The sequence below is a fragment of the Epinephelus moara genome, chromosome 22 (genome assembly GCF_006386435.1).
Source record: "Epinephelus moara isolate mb chromosome 22, YSFRI_EMoa_1.0, whole genome shotgun sequence".
Lineage (NCBI taxonomy): Eukaryota > Metazoa > Chordata > Actinopteri > Perciformes > Serranidae > Epinephelus > Epinephelus moara.
In genome coordinates this window covers 35654557-35670348 of record NC_065527.1, presented here as the reverse complement: position 1 = coordinate 35670348, position 15792 = coordinate 35654557, and the positions used below count along the sequence as shown (strand labels likewise).

General features: G+C 39.6%; 1 protein-coding gene across 1 annotated transcript in view; it reads left to right on the top strand.

The window, feature by feature from the left end:
• LOC126384280 (rho guanine nucleotide exchange factor 2-like) overlaps positions 1 to 15792 on the top strand; it is a 176487-nt gene that overhangs the window by 129541 nt on the left and 31154 nt on the right. Inside the window, exons 18-21 of the mRNA XM_050035244.1 lie at positions 1660 to 1727; positions 4498 to 4686; positions 11657 to 11743; positions 12834 to 12883. Of these exons, the coding sequence (XP_049891201.1) occupies positions 1660 to 1727; positions 4498 to 4686; positions 11657 to 11743; positions 12834 to 12883 (394 nt within the window). The remainder of the gene's footprint in view (positions 1 to 1659; positions 1728 to 4497; positions 4687 to 11656; positions 11744 to 12833; positions 12884 to 15792) is intronic.

Sequence of the window (15792 nt, the reverse complement as noted above, 5' to 3'; positions counted from 1 at the left end):
GGTTTAGCAGCCGTCCATGCATGGAAAAGCAGATTTCAAACCACTGTAAAAAATTCAGTTATCGAAACAAAAATCTGAAAATACACATATTGCATCTAGACAGCATGGAGATGTTGGTAATTTATTTTAACAATGATTGATTTGCTTCATAAGTGAAAAACTGATGTTTCACTAGTTGAGCTATGTGCAAAGTGAGAAACCTCAGATGGTTTCACACTGAAGTACTAACACTGGACCTTCGTGCAAAGTTTGGTTTATTTTCATGAAGGCAGATTTTCTAGCAGAAAAAAGACTTGAAGATGCTGCACAGTGATCAGTCACGTTCAGGCAATTTTAAGCAATAAGCTGGAGCACAAGAAGATGATTACATTACAATGTGGATTCTGCACCAGTTGAGGCTTGAACCCGCAACCTCTGGAACACAAGACAGTCATCTACCGCTGTGAGCTAATTGGCAAGTAGCAACTCAACAGTGGCTTCACAAATTGAGTAAGCCATTCACTGTTGTGTAGGAAAGCAGCCATCCGTGCATGGAAAGGCAGATTTTAAACCACTGTAAAAAAATTCAGTTATTAAGACAAAAATCTGAAAATACACATATTGCATCTAGACAGCATGGAGATGTTGGTAATTTGTTTGTAACAATGATTGATTTGTTCCATAAGTGAAAAACCGATGTTTAAAATTGCCATTTTTACATTGACTCCAATTGTTCACATTAGAGCAAAATTCAAAATGCTGTCAAAAATTCAGTTTTTGAGATAAAATTTGCCACACATCATCTACCATGACTCTAGAATTTTGTCATTTTTTTTCCATGAACATTGAAGATTTATTTAACAAGAATTTGCATGTATATGTTTACAGTACCGTTTACAGTCAAACATTTTGATGCACTGTAGGCTCAATTTTGATAAATCAAAAATCTGAGAAACGTAGTTTTTGTAGGACAGTCTGAAGATGCTCTGTAGCAAGTTAGGAGATAGGTTTAAATGTACAAAAGTTTCTTCAGTATTGGGGCTACAGTTTGATGAAAGTTGTGAAGTTGTAGCACGTACGGTTGATTTGTTATGAATTTTCAAAGTTTTGAACTTTAGACACTTGCTGTAGCGCCACCATCAGGACTATTGGCTTGAGTTTACAGCTGAGGATATCTGGCATGAGACTGGACCTTTATGCAAAGTTTGGTGAGTTTTCACCCATGGGAAGTATGATTTCCTCGGAAGAAGAAAGAAGAAAGAAGAATACCTAGGATTACAATAGTGTCCTGGCAGCTTAGCTGCCCGGACCCTAATAAATACAGCAGCAATTTATTAGCATAATTTGAGCCTGTTTTTCAATTTAATATATCAGATTGATTATTTGGAAATGTTTACTACTATATTTAGGCATGTTGTTCAGCATTTGGAAGTCAGGCTTACATGCACCAATGTTCCATCTCACAAAGGCTCCACCCTCTACTGGGCTCCATGTCACTTCATTAGTCATTACTATTTTGAACACGAAAAAGAAAAAAATAACACTGCCTGGAATAACAACCAGAGCTATGGGAGTTACACCCAACCTTAAACTTTTCCAAAAGTACAAAAAACAAACAGAAAAACATCCATTACATCATTGATAACAGGGTTTGTGTGGTCTGTGCTTTTGTGTGTTCAGGTGCCCATCAAGAGAGGAGTTCCCCCTCATTGAGACTGAACACAAAGCCCATCTAAGGAGACTCAAAGGTCAGGAGACAACATTAATGACTCAATCAAAGGATCATTTACATATGGCACTTCACTGTATGTCTCTTCAATGGGTACACATATTTTTGAAATATGCATTTTTGCATCATCATGACTTATTTTTTCTGTTTCTATGAATTTATGTTCTGTTTTAAAATAATATTCATACTTTCTTTTTGCCAGTTAACGGGGCTTACAGGAACACTCCGACGATTTGGGAGTTATGCCCTTTCTCTGTCATTTTCATATTGAGACAACATGATCGATATCTTTTCTGTGTCTGTACGTCCAGCGGCTGGGTCTCAGTGGGGTGCCGTAGCATTGTTCCGACCTCTCATTGTTCGGACCTCTCATTAGTCCAACGTCCCGTTGTTCCGATATGTGATTTTACTAGGCTATACTGTATTTGTGTACCATAGAAGATCAGCAACGCAACAAAAGTAGGCTACTGGTCGAGATACAAGTGTCATAGAGAGGAGAGAATGAAACACCATAACCTCCTGTTATTAAATCTGGTGTCCGGGTTGTGTGGGGAACTCTCCGCAGTGCTGAATGGCTCCCGGCGGGCGTATTTCTGCCTTGATGGTGCGGCTCTGGGTCAGCTGGGAAAGGCTTGAGGCGAAGCAGGCTCACGGCTTATGTGTTTGCCACTTTCTTTTTCATTTTAACCCATACCATGATCTTTTCCTAACCCTAACCAAGTGGTTTTTGTGCCTAAACCTAACCAGACTTTAACCACAGGGCATCATGATAATTTTGGAACAACAGGACTTCGGAACAATGGGTTTAATATGGTCGGAACAATGGGATGTCGGACCAATGGGCTGTCGGACCAATGGGCAGACCCCCTCAGCGGTTAGCAATGCGGCTTAGCTTAGCGAATACAATTGAAGTCCATAGGAGGTCAGTAGCCTACTCGTAAAAGTGAACAAATAAACGTTACAGAAACCCTGAAGCTGGTATTTCTAAACGTGCATTTAAGCAAACATGTTTAAACATTAATTCGAAAAACGAGAGTCTTTTACTCTTTTTAGAAGATGACTTTGAAAGTGATGGATCTGTGTCCGCTACAAGAAACTCTTTAAAATCGCGTTCAAAGTTGTCCATTGCAGCTACTATAGTCCGGAGATATTGTTAGGCTAAATAAACAACTGAGCTTTGTTTACAGGCTACGTCTGTGCCTGTGCCTGCTCACTGGTGTATCCCTCCGCGGATCACAGCGCAGGACGTAAACACACTATAGTTCCGTGTATCAAACTTCTTCTAAAACAACAAAAAAGGACTCTCGTTTTTCGAATTAATGTTTAAACACGTTTATTTTAAATGCACGTGCAGAAATGCCAGCTTCAGGGTTTCTGTAATGTTTATTTGTTCACTTTTACTGTAGGCTACTGACCCCCTATAGACTTCAATTGTATTCGCTAAGCTAAACCGCAATGCTAACCACTGAGACCCAGCCACTGGACGTACAGACACAAAAAAAGATATCGATCATGTTGTCTCACTATGAAAATGATAGAGAAAGGGCATAACTCCCAAATCGTCGGAGTATTCCTTTAAATGTTTACAAATGGTTATTGCTGCAGTATTCTCCCACTGAGTTGAGATTTAAAGCAAATCCTAAGTAGAAGCAATAAAAGTTGTCTGAAAGTTCATTAATCAGTCTGACATTGTGTCATGTTAGGTGTTTTCTCTTTTGAAGGAGGAGGGGGTATTTTTTTGCCATGTCTTGTCATGTCAATTCACATTGCCCAGAGAAAATTCAAGTTTATTGTGTCCATTTGCACCTTTCAATTGACAATACATTGCATATCACACCATGTGTATAATTATTAAAATGCATCAGTACCTTCTCCTCTTTCTTTTTGTGTTTGACACTGTTTGTACCTTGACCACAAAATGCACTCAGTTCTAACTGTATATTAAATCTTAAGTACTGCAAGTAACCATTGAAACATTTAGTTTGGTGATGTAACTAATCTACCATGGGTTAAACCAGTGGTTCTCAACCAGGGGTTGCTGAGTGAGTTTCAGGGAGTCCCCAGAAAAATGTGAAATTGTTTATTTTCATTGTTTAAAACACTGTAGTTGACAACTATAGAATCAAATCTAACACCTAAAATCTTTTCAGATGGAGGTTTCTGAAGCGAAATCTTATCACATCAGAGGTCTGTGACCTAATATGCATCAATTTAGTGGTCCTTGACACACACAAAAACAAAACATTGAGAATCACTGGATTAAACCAACAACAGCCACACCACTCTGTGGTGTCTCTGTGTAGTAATCAATGAACCACTTTTTTTCATGCACTGGCAGATTTGAGCACATTGTTGTTTTTGTTTGTGTTAGTAGTGTGTGTGTATGTGTGTGTATCTAGCACATAAATGTTTTATTTGTATTTATGTCAAGTGGCAGCATATAGATGTTGAGCGTTCCCTAGATGTTACTGTTACTGTTAATTTATTATGCTGATCTGTTCTGTACGACATCTATTGCACGTCTGTCCGTCCTGGAAGAGGGATCCCTCCTCAGTTGCTCTTCCTGAGGTTTCTACCGTTTTTTCCCCCCGTTAAAGGGTTTTTTTTGGGGAGTTTTTTTTTCCTAAGGACAGAGGGATGTCGTATGCTGTAAAGCCCTGTGAGGCAAATTGTGATTTGTGATCTTGGGCTTTATAAATAAAATTGATTGATTGAATTGAAAAAAAAAGGCAGTATTTGTTGTCATGTCTTGGATGCACCATTTATAACTTGTCAACCATCACTCACAGCTGACCTCCAGCAGAAGGACCGGGAAATGCTGGAGCTCCTGCAGGAGAGGGTGACTCTATTCTGTGAGCTGGCAGAGGTGACAAGTGGGCAGGAGGGCCTGCAACCTCCCATCACTCGTTACTTGTTCAGGGCAGACACACCCCAAGCTCCCCGTGCAGAGAAACTCCTGCTGGATGCCACAGCTGAGGGTAAGACACCAAGTTAATTCCTAGTAAAAATAGTTATTTCGTAGTTTTCAAGGCCAGTTGGGTAGCGTACACATCCAACCCCAGCTTCTCAGGGCAAAAGCATCATACTTTATTTGTTAGTCTGGACATAACTGCACTTGTGTTCAGTTAGACACCAGTTGGTTTTTGTTTGTTCGTTTGTTTGACCTCGCCTCTGTGATTATTGTGTGGTATAAGAATGCTGTGGACAAACCCTTTCCACTGAAAATAATCCAGGGAGCTATCAGATTTCCTACAAAATATATGGCAAAGCACTTTAGTAGTATCTAAACATATTTTGACGGTTCAGGTCAAACATAAATGACATCCCTATATTCCAGAACAGAAGCAGAAAACTGCAACTATACTCTTCAGTTCTGTTCAGATTTGGCCATCTCGGCCTTGTAATGTTTCTATGGACCAGTTACAGTTAAATAATCAGCTGCAATTTAAGAGGGTGTTCACTAAATGTATGAATATAAAACAATGTTTCCTGTCACTGGCATTTGAATATTTTAAGATAGTGGTATGATCAATGCACTGCAAAAATTAGCCATTTAAAAATTAGGTAAAAACAATTTACATATGAGAATTATTTTGCTTGAAACAAGCACATTTGATTGCCAGTGCAGTGAGCAATTTTCACTTGATAAGATTTCTTTTTTTTCCAACTCTCTTTATTGGGGTAGTCAAATTTAAATAAATAAATGTGAAAACAGAATTTCTGATACAAAAATATAGTCCAGTGAATGCAAACAGAGCAGCCACGCACATCCAAAAAATGAAAAAGGTGCTGGACTAAATGAATAAAACTGAAAAGACAAAGAAAAGTCTGCACACTTCAGCTCCCTTTAGGTGCATTTATTCCACCAACCTGGAGTGATGTTTCGGGCCACAGGTGCCCTTCTTCAGACTGAGAAATACAGCTGTAGGACGCCGTTTTTAAAGCTCCAAACAGGTCACATGACCAATAAGACCGTGACAATACAAAATAGAAAAAAATATATAACACTATACACAGCACAAAAGAAACAAACATCAGGCTGTGAGGCCATCATACTCAGTTGGCTAAATGTATAGAGGCGCCTCTATGCAATATTTGATATTTAGGATGATAGAAAGATACATTTTCTTAAAAAAACAAGTTATTATGTTTAGTACATCAAATCTTTTTTTTTTTTTTTTAATAAACTTTTTTTTTTACCACCTTTTCATTGTCAATAACCCTGGGAAAGAACACGGTCAGGCATGTACATATATATATATATATATATATATATATATATATATATAAACACACATAGTACACTGGAGGACACAGAATATAGAATATAGCAGTACAGACAAGTATAGTTTAGCACCAAATATTTTGCAAGCAACTCAGAGTCCAACGCTCACACGAAAAACAACATAGAGTCCAATTTAAGTCCAGAAGCTCACATAGTTAATAGTCGCAAAAAGGGTTTAATGTTGAAGTCCTCATTGAGACCCTTAGGTGACAGAGTGTCTAGTGTATAAATCCAGTAAAGTTCCCTTTTCAAAAGAAGAGTGTCCACATCCCCTCCTCTCCGAGGGCATTTCACAGTCTCAATGCCAATGTACCTGAGTGAAGACACACTGTGTCTGGCCTGTGTGAAATGAACTGCAACTGGGCTAGAGGGGTCATGATTGCGGATGGCGCACCGATGTTCTGTGATCCTGGTTTTTAAAGGTCTTGTTGTTTTTCCAATATATGATAGACCACAGGGGCACTGTAACATGTATATGACATTTTTTGTTTTGCAGGAGATGATGCCTTTAATAAAGAACTTTTTTCCTGAGTAGGAAGGTTAAAGGTGTGTGTTTTGTATGTGGAGTTGCATTGTTGACAGTTTCCGCAATGGTAGTTTCCAGGACGGAGCTGAGTGAGAAAATGTGAGGGGGGCCGAGGGGGGTCGGTCTGACTTCACCAGCATGTTGTGGAGGTTGGGGGGTCTTTTATAAACCACTCGAGGGGGGTCTTTGAAGCTGCCCTGTAATGAAGGGTCCGTGTTGAGAATGTGCCAGTGTTGTTCGATGCTTTTCTCAATCTCCTTCCCCACAGGTGAGTATTGGATGCAACAGGCAATTTTTGTTTCAGATTTCTTTGTCCTTACAGTGTTAAGGGATTCAGTTTGGGAGATAGTGTCAAACCTAGTGGCAGCACTGTTGATCCTCTCCTCCTTGTAGTCTCTTTCGGTTCCCAAGTGGCTCCTCAGATTTTTGTTGCTTAAATTAATTTATTATCAACAATAATGTAAAATAAATTACTAATGTAAAAAAAAAACATTATATCAAATGTTTATTATTTATATGGCTTTATATACTCTACAGAGTAATAAATTATAAAGTATAAAAAAACTTTTAGCTTTTTACTATTAAACACTTAACTATCCTAAACTTGTAACTACGTATTTACAGTGAAACAACATAGAGAAGTTCACAGAATCACACAACAGAATATAACTAAAGCTGCAGCAGCAGTTGCAGTAGACACACTGGCACCTTCATTAATAGCAGGTTCGCTTGCTTGTCTTTTTTCTTCCAATTGCACTGATGGATGAACAGTTCTCATGTGCCTGTGCAGGTTGTTTGGATATGAGATTTTAATCTTGCAGACTCTACACTCTGCCCTTGTTTTATCAATGTAATTGAAATGATTCAGAATTTTACCATTTTTCCTGCTGTATTCATTTTCTCAACTTTTTTACCTTTCCAGCATGTTGTCTCTCTCTGTAGCGCCTGCTCTCTTTCCCTCTCTGTCTCCCTCCCTCCTGTTCATGTGCTCACTGTGCTATGTGTGTCTGTAACCCCCGCCCCTCCCCCTTCTGCTCACCGTGGACACACAGATGACACCACACATATTGACCAATCACGTGCAGCTTGAACAGAACTTTTGTTGTTCATGAAATTGTGAAATTCCATCAGTTGTGTGTCCGTACCTGTCCAAACAAAAAAGACGTTATCAAGATACCGTTTCCAGTGAGATATGTGGTGTAAAAAAGGGTTGAGTTCAGGATTGAAAATCGCCTCATGTTCATAGTCCAACGTAGAGAGAAGCAAAGCTGGGTGACATTTTTGATCCCATCGCAACCCCAGACACCTGGAGATAGAAGTCAGTACCAAACAAAATATAATTAGAATTATTCTATATTCTGTGTCCTCCAGTGTACTATGTGTGTTTATATATATATATATATATGTGTGTGTGTGTGTGTGTGTGTACATGCCTGACTGTGTTCTTTCCCAGGGTTATTGACACTGAAATGGTGGTAAAAAAATGTTTATATATAAAAAAAAATAATAATAATAAAAAAATTGATGTACTAAACATAATAACTTGGTTTATTAAAAAATGTATCTTTCTATCATCCTAAATATCGAATATTGCATAGAGGTGCCTCTATACATTTAGCCAACTGAGTACGGCCTCACAGCCTGATGTTTGTTTCTTTTGTGCTGTGTATAGTGTTATATATTTTTTTCTATTTTGTATTGTCACGGTCTTATTGGTCATGTGACCTGTTTGGAGCTTTAAAAATGGCGTCCTACAGCTGTATTTCTCAGTCTGAAGAAGGGCACCTGTGGCCCGAAACGTCACTCCAGGTTGGTGGAATAAATGCACCTAAAAGGAGCTAAAGTGTGCAGACTTTTCTTTGTCTTTTCTGATACAAAAATATAGAAAATATTCAACAAGTCAAAAATAAAAGATGCTTTAAAGGATGAGTTGCCATACATGTATCGAAAAAGGCACAAGTTTGCAAAATATGATATTTACAGATAAAAGTCATAGTTCTATTAATCATTCTATCTGAAATAATAAAAAAATGTAAAGTAAATAAAATAGTCAGTGGATCAGGATTCAAAGGTCTACCCCGGACGTCTGATAGTGACTGAAAAATATTTTGCCAATATGTTGTGATTCTTGGGCAGTGCCAGAACATATGGGCTAGTGAGGCTGGTAATTGCCTACAAGCCCTGCCCACATGCTGGGCTAATTTGGATTTTGGAGACATTTTACAGAGCTTATTTTTTTGATAAGCGAAGTCTATGCAATATTTTAAATTGCAAAAGTCCATGTCTAGCACAAACTGAGGAACAATGTACCAGTAATTAGGCTTTTGTCCATGAGTCTTCCAAAATAGCAACCCCCAAATCATTTGCCCAGGCTACTTTTAAATAATCTGGGGAGGCGGTACAATCTAAACATGAAAGTGCATTATAAATTTGCATATATAAATCCACTGATCAAAGGTGCCACCTTTGATCAGTGGATTTAACAAAAATATAGATTCAATTGGCCAACTTGTTTTGCTTGACAGTTACGTACCTGTAAATATCTGAAAAAATGAGTATGTGGTATGCCAAATTTAATTTGTAACTGCTGAATAAATGAGAATATACCATCAATAAAAGGTTCCTTAAAGGAATGAATGCCTTTTTTACAGTCAAAACTCTGCATCAGTAAGAGATGGAGTAAAAGAGTGATATGCGACCAAAAGAGCCAGTAGAGAGTCAGAATTCCACCCAAAATTTTTCCTAACCACAGTCCAAATTTTACGTGAGTGTGAAACTATTGGGTTATTTGTAGAATATGAGTGTGAGGAAGATAAAGACAAATAGAGTATGGCTAATAAAGAAGTTGAGGAGCAACTCTTTCTTTCAAAAAAGACCCAGGAAGGCGTCTGATCTTGGAGCCAGAAGGAGAGCGCACAGAGATCGCAAATGAGGTAGAATCCATCCCGCCCTGCCCTGGGTCTTAGTAAGAAATCTTTCCTTATTTGGAGGGGGCTTCTAGTGCCAGATAAAGTTGGAAATTATTTTATCCAGGTCCTTAAACCCTTAGAAAGGGTGTTCATTCTTAGTGCATTTATTCGTCCACTGAGTGAAATGGGAGATTTGACCACTTTGAAAAGTCTTTTTCTGTCTGTTCAAAAAGTCCCTTGATAAGATTTCTTAAACTGTATTCAGGATGTCAAGCTAGCAGAGATTTTAAAAGATAATGAAATGGGGGATCTTGTTTAGTGTAGTTAATTCAATTATAAGCCTACTAATACTAAATATTAGAGGATTAAATTACAACCCCAATTCCAAAAAAACAGGACACTGTTCAAAACGTAAATAAATTCCGAATGCAATAATTTGCAAGTCCTTTTTGACCTGTATTCAATTAACTACGGTACAAAGACAAGGTATTTAATGTTCAAACTGATAAATGTTATTATTTTTTGTAAATATACAATCATTCTGAATTTGATGTCTGCAACATGTTCCAAAAAAGTTGGGATGCTGTGTAAAATGTAAATTAAAAACAGAATGCAATGATTAGCATTTCTGCTAAATCTGGTGCACATATCTTTTATTCTTATGAATGAGTAATGTAAGTGCATATTGTCCTTTATAAACTAAAGAAACGAAACTAAACTAAACTAAATCCTTTTTGACATGTTTAATTGAATGTGTTACAAAGACAAGATATTTAGGGCCCTATTTAGGTGGTCTAAAACGCAAAGCGCCAGGCGTGCAGTGCATGGGCGTGTCCCAGTCACTTGCTAGTTAGACAGCGCGTTTTCAGACTGTGCGCCATGGCGGAGAGTCTAAAAGGGTTGGACTTACTCTGTGAATTAGTCATGGGTGTGTTTTGGGCGTATCATTCAATAAGCCAATCAGAGTAGCACCTCTCATTCCCTTTAAAAGAGGCGCGATTGGAGTGCACGGCAGAGAGCTAGTTAGATGGCGNGAGGTTAGAGAGCCCAGCTCCCTCTCCAGCATCCTGAACCCCCCTGCCTGAAGGTGCAGGAAGGGCTGGTCCCGTGGCTGCACCCGGGCCTGTCTGGTCTGGCTGCACGCTGGCTGCGGAGCTGGGGTCATCCTCCTTCTCCTGACAAGATGATCTTCAGTTTTACATTCTAAAAGCTTTTTTTCTTTTTACATATACATTTGTACTTGTAGGGCTATAAGTTTACGTTTTTAGTTCACAGAAGCTGGTTATTGTTGTGTTTATGTCAAAATAAAGTTTATGAAACGTTTTCACATCTTTGATTTTGTGATTTACATGCCAAAATGATCACAATTCAATCGGGAAAGACAAGTTCATTTTACAGGCTATGCATCATCAGCCCGTGGAGGTCTGCTCGCAGTTCTGTATATTCGGATACTGCTGGACCTCCCGGATTACGATGATCATTATTACTGCGATTAGATCATTCTGATTAATGACTGACCATTAAGACGTGTTTCTGATAAATATTTTAATGTGCACAATAATAACCTTTCACATTGTAATCATATTTTTATTTGTTATCTTTTGCATATGTGTGGCTGCTCCGTGTGTGTCTGAGCAGAGTGCACGCGCGTTGTGCACCCGCCTAGATACGCATATTACTAACTTGTTTAACAACGAAATACTGCGCTGTTGACTTTAGACCAGGTTTTTGTTGGTCATGGCGCATTTGCTTTTTACGTCATCTAACTAGCAACGTGCCATGACTGCGCCTGACCACTCCTCATTTTTAGACCAACACACCCAGAGAAGCGCAAGTTCATTTGCTAGTTAGACGACGAGGGCACAGGGCGTGAAAATGACAACTGAGCCTGCATCTAAATAGCAATGACACTGCGACATGGATTATGCACCCTTCGCCGTCCGCTTTAGACCATCTAAATAGGGCCCTTAATGTTCAAACTGATAAACTTTATGCAAACTGACATCTAGTCAGGTGTCTCTAGTCATGGTCATAGTCATTCGTAGTACTTTCTGTTTTGTACTTCTAAAGCATGCTAACACTCTAAAGTCTAAGGTAATTAACATGTCTTCTTCTTCTATCACTTTGATGACACACTTGACAAATAATGGTGTTACTATTTTATTATATTTTCTTACTTAGAGTAAGTTGAATTGATTAAATGGGTGTGTTTGTGTCTATGCCTACAGTTGACAGGTTGAGTGAGCTCCTCCTGGGTTCCAGCGTGGACATCCCTCTTCCATGTCATCACAACCACACGGAGGTGGTAGAAACCAGTGAGTCACTGAAGACTCCAATCACACATCAACAGTCATCACTGGTGTCCAACAACACAAAAGTATAGCAATCAACAACCATTTAAAGGAACATTCAAGATACATACAGTACAACTGACAGAAATTGTGAGGCATACATACAGAACACTTCACCTGCAGAACACACTCCCCAAATCATCATTCGCACAATCAATCAAAAAATCAATTTTATTTATAAAGCCCAATATCACAAATCACAATTTGCCTCACAGGGCTTTACAGCATACGACATCCCTCTGTCCTTATGACCCTCGCAGCGGATAAGGAAAAACTCCCCAAAAAAAACCCTTTAACGCGAAAAAAAAAAACGGTAGAAACCTCAGGAAGAGCAACTGAGGAGGGATCCCTCTTCCAGGACGGACAGACGTGCAATAGATGTCGTACAGAACAGATCAGCATAATAAATTAGAGAGAAAGACAGAGAGAGAGACAGAGAGACAGAGAGACAGACAGACAGACAGACAGACAGACAGACAAGTATAGTTATAGCTACTGTGGTACAATATGTTGAAAGTATGTATTAATATCTGGCAGTACACATGTGTGACAATAATCATATGTGTATAATAACAGTAGAAGTATGACTAATGATGGCAGCAGGAGGCGTCTGGCAGGACCACGGCAGCAGCACAACCACACACGTCACGCTGTCCAGGCAACGCTGCGATATGAGTTAATCTGAGAGACAGTGGAACACAAAGGCTCCGGAGAAGAAGCCGAGTTAGTGACAATGACACACATAAAATACCTTTGGAAAGCTATAAGATGTGACATGTATTAAGGTGGCACAAAATTACAAATAAAGAATTCTACCACACTAAAGTGTGTGGGATGGGCTGAGCGGGACACAGCAGGAGCGGGAGCAGGCACAGTATTATAATTGTAACTGGCTTGTGGCCGACCTAAAGAGTGCAGTTACAAATCTTGTGTAATGTCAAATTTCATTGATCATGAAGCTCAAATTTAGGTTTAACAAGGATAAAAACACAACTACCTGTCCCCTGTTTGCATGCTCTAATACTGATCGACTGCTGTGCTTATCTCTGCTCAGGTGATCAGGATCTGTTGGTCAATGGAGCCCATATTTTCTTTGCAGTAAAGGTAAGCTGGGGGCTAAGATAGGAGTATAGTGGGGGCAGATACAGCCGTCTGGATCTGTGGTAGCATAAGACTTTCTTTATTGCACTGAATACAGGTTATTATTGCTAGCAGTTCAAATCAAATGTCACAATTGTGGCATGATCCATCGGTTTGTGGCATGGACGTGTTGTTGCTGGGTATTTATTTGTAACATTAGGAAAATCCTATAAACTTAAAGCTCTACTGCTTGTTTGCATAGGCCATTTGCCAAAGTGTTGCAGAAAAAGAAATACTTAAAAAAAAGACATTATATTATGTAAAATACTATACAGTTGCAATGCTGGATGACTGAGGGGTATGCTCACTTCATGTCAATTGGTTTTAGTAATTTGATTAATCCCAAATACATTTGGAAATGTCTATCTATCATATAATATTAAGCAGGTCCTGCATTATAGTAGAGGGACTCTGAGTTAAAATCTAGTCCCAAGACCTTTAATACTGCAATAACAACTAATTTTTGCCCAAGGGCCCTCTAAATTAGTAATTGGTATTTAGTATTATTGGGTTAATTAGTAACCCAGCCATGCATAACAGGCCAATATTACTGTAATCATGACATTTCAAGGGCATGTTTTGCTACGACAGACATGTGGTAACATAAAACATGGCATGTTTGTTTCAGTACATAGGATGAGAACACAAAAACAAAAGTGCACATGGACGCACAAGAACATAAGTGCAGGGATTTTTTCTAGGAAAATGAAATTACATTTTGCTTAGAATTCCGACCAAACACTGGTATCTTAATTACCAGTTTTCATCCAGACGTTCCATGTTATCACGAAAACGTTCATCATAATGCTGCTTTTGAAGAGCATAAAAGGAGCGAATTCACTTGTCAGCAGCTCCTGTGACATACCCAACTATAATGTACCAAAATTGATTCTTCCTAATCCCAGTGTCTAACTTGGTGTATAAGTGCATCCTAAATTCACCCATCCATCCACTGATTTTCTAAATAAACTTATCTAGTGCAGAGATGGAGGCGCTGAAATATGTTTTTAACCCACTTTAGATGAAACCATGCAACCTCAAAATTAATGAAGCAGGCTGCCAGACGTCAGACCCAGTGATTGACTGCCAGCCTTTCTCTACCCGGCGCCACAGAAATAGACTATTGCTAGCTTGAAAAGTACCTGCTACAAGCTTTAAAAATAGGAATATGGGTAGTGGTAGGAAAACTTTGCCAATTTTGTATAGATGTGTGGGCAGTGTGTTTAGTGTGTTCAGATGGATGGTGTTTGGCTACCCTCTGTGCTGCCATAGTGCCACAGACTCATAAGTGGGGAACTCTGTACTGTGTTGACAGAGCTGTTTGAAAATATTTAATGGACTTGCACAGCACCAACACTGGTGACCGCGCTTACTCACCAATCGATGGCACAGGATACTTCAGCATGTGGACTGGAGGAAGGGGGAATTGAAGTACCAATCTTCCTATCAGAAGATGGCCTGCTCTATCTTCTGAGCCACAGCTTCCCCAATCTACAGGTGTATTCACTCAAATTTACCTAGTGACTGTTAGTAGAAACAAATAGGCCTAAACACAGAGGAGGCATACACATGTAAACAAGTCACATAAACAAGACTGTTGCAACCTTTGAGCCGGATTGTAATGAGTGGGGGCTCATCCGAGATCAAACTCACCATGGTTGTAATATGAGATCTAGGCTTTGTGGTGATTTTGCCCACTTCGGTTGTGTTCCTTCCTCGGGACATTGAAGGGCTTGACTATTCAGGTTATTTTGCCGGTAAGTTTGTTTGTGCCTGTGGCAGATACAGGCACATGCTGATTAGACGATTTGATTCAGCTGTGTGCTGGTTTTGGTTGTGTGCTCTGTGTTCTACTTTGCTATGTTATTTAGTTTTTTTGGAGACATGGACGAGTGTGGTTAGGAGGCTGTTCTAGCTTTTTTGGCTCATGTAAGCAGCTGTGTTGTATAGCAAGTCGCTGTTTACTTTCAAGGGTTGAGTGTTTGTGTCACTGAGCTGTGTTGCTGGTGATTTTGTGGTACTGAGTTCTGTTGGGATTCACTGGACCACAGATGATTTGTCATTTGTTAAAATCTAAACTGGACTTGTGAAGGCTTCCTCCTCTGCATCTTGCCATTTGAAATGGTAGCAGAGACTGCATGTTCTTCAAACAAAGGATAGCTGTTTGGGACTCATCTCCACAGGGTGCCTCATTTTCACACCTAAATGAGAGACCAGTTTTCAAACCTGATTGGCCACTGCTAACATAATGACATGTCACTCTGTGATGTCACCAAGGAAACCTTGGAGAAGTTCTGCTCTCTTCACTCTCTCTGTGCTCTTTGTCCTGAGCCACTGACCCGCTCAGACACCGGCTCTTGCCCCTGAACCATTGAAGGGGGCACTTGCTGCTCTTTCCCTTGAGCCACTGATCGGCTCTTGCTCCAAAGACTCTCTTTGTCTCTTTCTCCTGGATCACGACCTGCATGCCCACAGCAGGAGCACAACCTGGACGCCAGAAAAGTTAGTGTGCCAAACACAAGGTTTGTAACTAACTTTCTAGCAACAAGGAGACCCAAGTTGAGTTAGCACCCGGACGTCTAACTCTGCCAGGAAACTGAGCGACAGGCCTCCTCGGATCTGCACCTTCCGGAACAAGGGCACAGCTTCTGGAACCACAACTCTCTCCAGCCTTCATCTGCCAGCTAAAAAAAGCAGCACACCACAAAGCGACTCCTCCCTCCATCCATTCAAATCAAATCAACTTTATTTATATGGCACTTTTCATACAACAGTAACACAAAGTGCCTCACAGAGGTTAAAAACAACAAAGATCCAAAACAGAAAACAAAAAGAAAAGAGAAAACCCAACCCTCCCACCCCACATAGAGATA